At 44.5% G+C, this 6,000-nt stretch overlaps 1 protein-coding gene across 1 annotated transcript in view; it reads right to left on the bottom strand.

Moving 5' to 3' along the window:
• Positions 1-326: 326 nt before the first annotated feature.
• Positions 327-6,000, bottom strand: part of LOC116363223 (probable lysosomal cobalamin transporter) — a 118,625-nt gene continuing 112,951 nt past the window's right edge. The window contains exons 9-10 of the mRNA XM_031817028.1: positions 2,036-2,100; positions 327-405 (exon numbers count right to left, since the gene is read on the bottom strand). Coding sequence (XP_031672888.1) covers positions 327-405; positions 2,036-2,100 — 144 coding nt within the window. The remainder of the gene's footprint in view (positions 406-2,035; positions 2,101-6,000) is intronic.

Below are 6,000 nucleotides of genomic sequence, written 5' to 3'. Positions count from 1 at the left end.
CGACATGGAACATTATCCACTGAGGCCAACGACATGGAACATTATCCCACTGAAGCAAACAGCATGGAACATTATCCCACTGAGGCCAACAACATGTAACATTATCCCACTGAGGCCAACAGCATGGAACATTATCCCACTTTAAGGAAAGAGGGCTTCAGTATACTCCCGGCTGCGCGCAGACACACATGACATACACATATACACACACAAACACTTAACCGTTTTGTCATTTAGCAGACGTTCTTATTCAGAGCGACTTACAGTAAGTGCATTCATCTACACACAAACAGTACTCACAGGCTGTAGAGTCAGCAGGAGTTCATTCAGCAGGGTTGGTCAGGTTTGGTGCCAAACACCATGAAGCCAGAACTGATGCCAGCAGAGTGAAGAGCTTTGTCCAAACTGCAGAACAGAACAGACTAGTTTAGTTCTCTTCCAAGGAAATTATGTTCACAGGAGGGTACATTCACAGACACAAACTATTTCACATGAATTTAACACGTTACTATAAAATACAAACTATTTCACATTAGTTTAACAACACATTACTATAAAAGACACAAATAATTTCACATTAGTTTAACCATGCATCATAAATCCATATGAACTTTTATCAGATATGAGATCTGACAGCACTCTGAAACTTCACTGGCTACACTAACTACAATCACACTGTCAGGACCCTGCAACTTCTCAGGCTACACTAACTACAATCACACTGTCAGGACCCTGCAACTTCTCAGGCTACACTAACTACACTAACTACAATGACACTGTCAGGACCCTGCAACTTCACTGGCTGCACTAACTACAAACACACTGTCAGGACTCTGCAACTTCTCAGGCTACACTAACTACACTAACTACAATCACACTGTCAGGACCCTGCAACTTCTCAGGCTACACTAACTACAATCACACTGTCAGGACCCTGCAACTTCTCAGGCTACACTAACTACAATCACACTGTCAGGACCCTGCAACTTCTCAGGCTACACTAACTACAATTACTAGAGTTGACGTTTGACTCATGAGTCTTAGTAACAACACTGTCTGTGTGACTCATGAGTCTTAGTAACAACACTGTCTGTGTGACTCATGAGTCTTAATAACAACACTGTCTGTGTGACTCATGAGTCTTAGTAACAACACTGTCTGTGTGACTCATGAGTCTTAGTAACAACACTGTCTGTGTGACTCATGTGTCTTAGTAACAACACTGTCTGTGTGACTCATGAGTCTTAGTAACAACACTGTCTGTGTGACTCATGAGTCTTAATAACAACACTGTCTGTGTGACTCATGAGTCTTAGTAACAACACTGTCTGTGTGACTCATGAGTCAGTAACAACACTGTCTGTGTGACTCATGAGTCTTAGTAACAACACTGTCTGTGTGACTCATGAGTCTTAGTAACAACACTGTCTGTGTGACTCATGAGTCTTAGTAACAACACTGTCTGTGTGACTCATGAGTCTTAGTAACAACACTGTCTGTGTGACTCATGTGTCTTAGTAACAACACTGTCTGTGTGACTCATGAGTCTTAGTAACAACACTGTCTGTGTGACTCATGAGTCTTAATAACAACACTGTCTGTGTGACTCATGAGTCTTAGTAACAACACTGTCTGTGTGACTCATGAGTCAGTAACAACACTGTCTGTGTGACTCATGCGTCTTGGTAACACCACTGTCTGTGTGACTCATGAGTCAGTAACAACACTGTCTGTGTGACTCATGCATCTTGGTAACAACACTGTCTGTGTGACTCATGAGTCTTAATAACAACACTGTCTGTGTGACTCATGAGTCTTAGTAACAACACTGTCTGTGTGACTCATGAGTCAGTAACAACACTGTCTGTGTGACTCATGCGTCTTGGTAACAACACTGTCTGTGCGACGTGGGCCTGTACTATCTATACTAACTATTACTATGGTACCCAGAAACAGTCATACTTACGTGTCGTAGTAAATAAGAGTGACTGCATTACATTTGTATGGCAGGTTAGGTGTACAGGAGTCTACTTACTTTGAAATGAACAGAGCCACAACAAACAGCAGAGCGAACAGGATGAAGAAAATTCCCAGCAGAATCTGGAGAGAGAGAGAGTAGTGAGGGAAGAGGAATAGGGAGAGAGAGAGAGTAGTGAGGGAGGAGGAATAGGGAGAGAGAGAGAGAGAGTAGTGAGGGAAGAGGAATAGGGAGAGAGAGAGAGAGAGAGGAGGAATAGGGAGAGAGAGAGAGAGAGAGAGAGTGAGAGAGAAGGGAGGGAGAGAGAGAGGAGGGAGGGAGGGAGGGAGAGAGAGAGGAGGGAGGGAGAGAAAGGGAGGAGGGAGGGGGAATAGGGAGAGAAAGAGAGGAGGGAGAGAGATGAGGGAGAGGGAGAGAAAGAAATGAGAAAGGGACAAAGAAAGAGCGAAAAGGGGAGAGAAAGAGAGAAGATAAAAGAGAGATGTTATGTTGTTGAAGGCATCAGTCACAAGGGAAGTGTTCAGTATTAATATCCTCCATGCTGTAGACTACATGCAGAGGGGACTGAAATGTGTTAGAATGGCAACTCATGGGCCTTCAGACTTTAACCTAAAGGTCATGTCATTTGTCAAAGCATGGCCATATGGACTGGCCGGGCACAGAGCGCGGTCTGCTACTGCTGCCAAAGGTGACGGGGAGGCGAAACAGAGGCCCAGACCTCTGTGTGTGTGTGTGTCTGTGTGTGTGTGTGTGTGTCTGTGTGTGTGTGTGTGTGTGTGAGAGTGTGTGTGTGTCTGTGTGTGTGTGTGTCTGTCTGCTCGCCAGCCTTCCAGTGGCCCTTCTGGCCTCAGGTCAGCTAAAAATGTCACTTACCATCTTTGTCCACCAGGGGAAAAAATACAGTCCAACACATGTACACACATATGCCAGATACAGACACCCCACAACACACACACACACCCCAAACACACGCGCACACAGACACAAACACCATGACATTGCTGAGCCCAATCACATCTGATAGCCTGTGCTAATCTTCTGGGTCTGTGTCTCCTTCAGAAAATGCTGTCTCTCTGAACAACATGTAGTATCCCTGTAATAACCACGGCTGTAATAACCACGGCTGTAATAACCTGTAATAACCACGGCTGTAATAACCACTGCTGTAATAACCTGTAATAACCACGGCTGTACTAACCTGTAATAACCACGGCTGTAATAACCACGGCTGTAGTAACCACGGCTGTAATAACCACGGCTGTAATAACCACGGCTGTAATAACCACGGCTGTGATAACCACGGCTGTGATAACCACGGCTGTGATAACCACGGCTGTGATATCCACGGCTGTAATAACCACCACGGCTGTGATAACCACGGCTGTAATAACCACGGCTGTAATAACCACCACGGCTGTAATAACCACCACGGCTGTAATAACCACCACGGCTGTAATAACCACGGCTGTAATAACCACCACGGCTGTAATAACCACCACGGCTGTAATAACCACCACGGCTGTGATAACCACCAAGGCTGTAATAACCACGGCTGTGATAACCACCACGGCTGTAATAACCACGGCTGTGATAACCACCACGGCTGCGATAACCACGGTTGTGATAACCACGGCTGTGATAACCACGGCTGTGATAACCTGTAATAACCACGGCTGTAATAACCACGGCTGTAATAACCTGTAATAACCACGGCTGTAATAATCACGGCTGTAATAACCACGGCTGTAATAACCACGGCTGTAATAACCTGTAATAACCACGGCTGTAATAACCACGGCTGTGATAACCACGGCTGTGATAACCACGGCTGTAATAACCACGGCTGTAATAACCTGTAATAACCACGGCTGTGATAACCACGGCTGTAATAACCACGGCTGTAATAACCACGGCTGTAATAACCACGGCTGTAATAACCACGGCTGTAATAACCACGGCTGTAATAACCTGTAATAACCACGGCTGTAATAACCTGTAATAACCACGGCTGTAATAACCACCACGGCTGTGATAACCACCACGGCTGTAATAACCACGGCTGTGATAACCACCACGGCTGTGATAACCACGGTTGTGATAACCACGGCTGTGATAACCACGGCTGTGATAACCTGTAATAACCACGGCTGTAATAACCACGGCTGTAATAACCACGGCTGTAATAACCACGGCTGTAATAACCACGGCTGTAATAACCTGTAATAACCACGGCTGTAATAACCACGGCTGTGATAACCACGGCTGTAATAACCACGGCTGTAATAACCTGTAATAACCACAGCTGTGATAACCACGGCTGTAATAACCACGGCTGTAATAACCATGGCTGTAATAACCTGTAATAACCACGGCTGTAATAACCTGTAATAACCACGGCTGTAATAACCACGGCTGTAATAACCACGGCTGTGTCCCACATGTAGGGTTGGAAAGGGTTGGAAACCGTCATGTTCTATGGGAAGTCAAGCCTGGGAATTTCGCTTAAGTTCATCCAAAAACAGTTAGTTTATGACAGTGAACCTTTTTTTGTGGGATACGCATAAGGCAATTCTAGGTCTTGTGGCATATTTTGGTTAAACTATCCCCAACCCTCTGCATGCACAGTGCATTCTTCCATCACATGTACAGCTGATTCTCAAGATCTTGCAAACTAATGAGATGCTATTGAGCCCACTACTGCTCCTCGAGGACATCATGGCACTGAAAACAATGGATACATTCTACAATAGAGCCAATGGAATTGTTAGGTATGTAAAGGGTCATCAAGTTATAGCAACAATCTACCTCACCAAGCAAAGTGAGAAGAATTAGAGCACCACATTCTGTTCTGAAATACATCAAAAAGCATGAAGACTTCTACCTGAAGCCCAAACACGCTGCAGCATACATGTTGGACCCCAAGTATACTGGCAAGAGCATCCTGTCTGGTGCAGAGATCAACAAGGCCTATGGTGTCATCACTTCTGTGTCTCGCCACCTTGGCCTGGATGAGGGCAAGGTTCTTGGCAGTCTGGTGAAGTACACTTCCAAGCAAGGGCTTTGGGATGGAGATGCAATATGGCAGTCGTGCAAACATATCTCATCAGCTACCTGGTGGAAGGGACTTTGTGGATCTGAGGCTCTTTCCCCTGTTGCCTCCATCATCCTCCAAATCCCACCAACATCAGCTGCCTCAGAGCGCAACTGGTCCTTGTTTATAAACACACCAAAGCACTAAACATGCTGACCAACACAATGGTTGAAAAATTGCTGACAACAAGCCATCCTCAACAAGGTTGGAAAGTGACCGTGAAAATTAGACCTCAGAGTCTGATGTTCAAGGGGTGGACATTGAGGAGGTCCAGGGAGAAGATACGGAAGCCCGAGAGGAAGACAACCAAAGCTTTAGTTTCCAGACTATATTTTTACAGATCTATGTTGAAAACATTCTTGGGAGATGGATCATTGGGGATTATTCAATATTCCCTTTCTTTTGTTGTTCAGTGAAATCATCCCGTGTGAAGAGTCAACTCATTTAATTCAAGTTCAACTTGTAACTAAAATGTTTTTTATTTATTTATATTGGAAGGATTGAATCATTATGTCTACTTATGAGAAGGTCAAATGTTTATGTTTCTGTCTCCATATGATTGGGCAAATATATCCAATGCAAAAAACATCTACATTTAAATGGTATTAATATTAATTTGCATATATTGCCGTTAATTCCCATATATTCCCGTTAATTCTCACAGAAAGTTTCCACCTCGGAATATTCCCCAAAATGTGCAAGCCGACCCACATGGAACCCTAATCCACAACGTAGTTGTAGTATCTCGTAGATGTAGTATCTCGTATCAATGTAGTATCTCTATAATAACTGTTACGGATACCAGTATCCTGTGTGTGTATCCTGTGTGTGTGTGTGTGTGTGTGTGTGTGTGTGTGTATCCTGTGTTCTTTTCTCTCCTTCTCCCCTCACAGGTGAAAATCATCACTCCCCAATCAGTCACCAATCCAAT

This window comes from Oncorhynchus kisutch, unplaced genomic scaffold (genome assembly GCF_002021735.2).
Source record: "Oncorhynchus kisutch isolate 150728-3 unplaced genomic scaffold, Okis_V2 scaffold915, whole genome shotgun sequence".
NCBI classification, from domain to species: domain Eukaryota; kingdom Metazoa; phylum Chordata; class Actinopteri; order Salmoniformes; family Salmonidae; genus Oncorhynchus; species Oncorhynchus kisutch.
The sequence above is the reverse complement of the archived record's forward strand: the minus strand, read 5'-3'. Positions and strand labels throughout refer to the sequence as shown.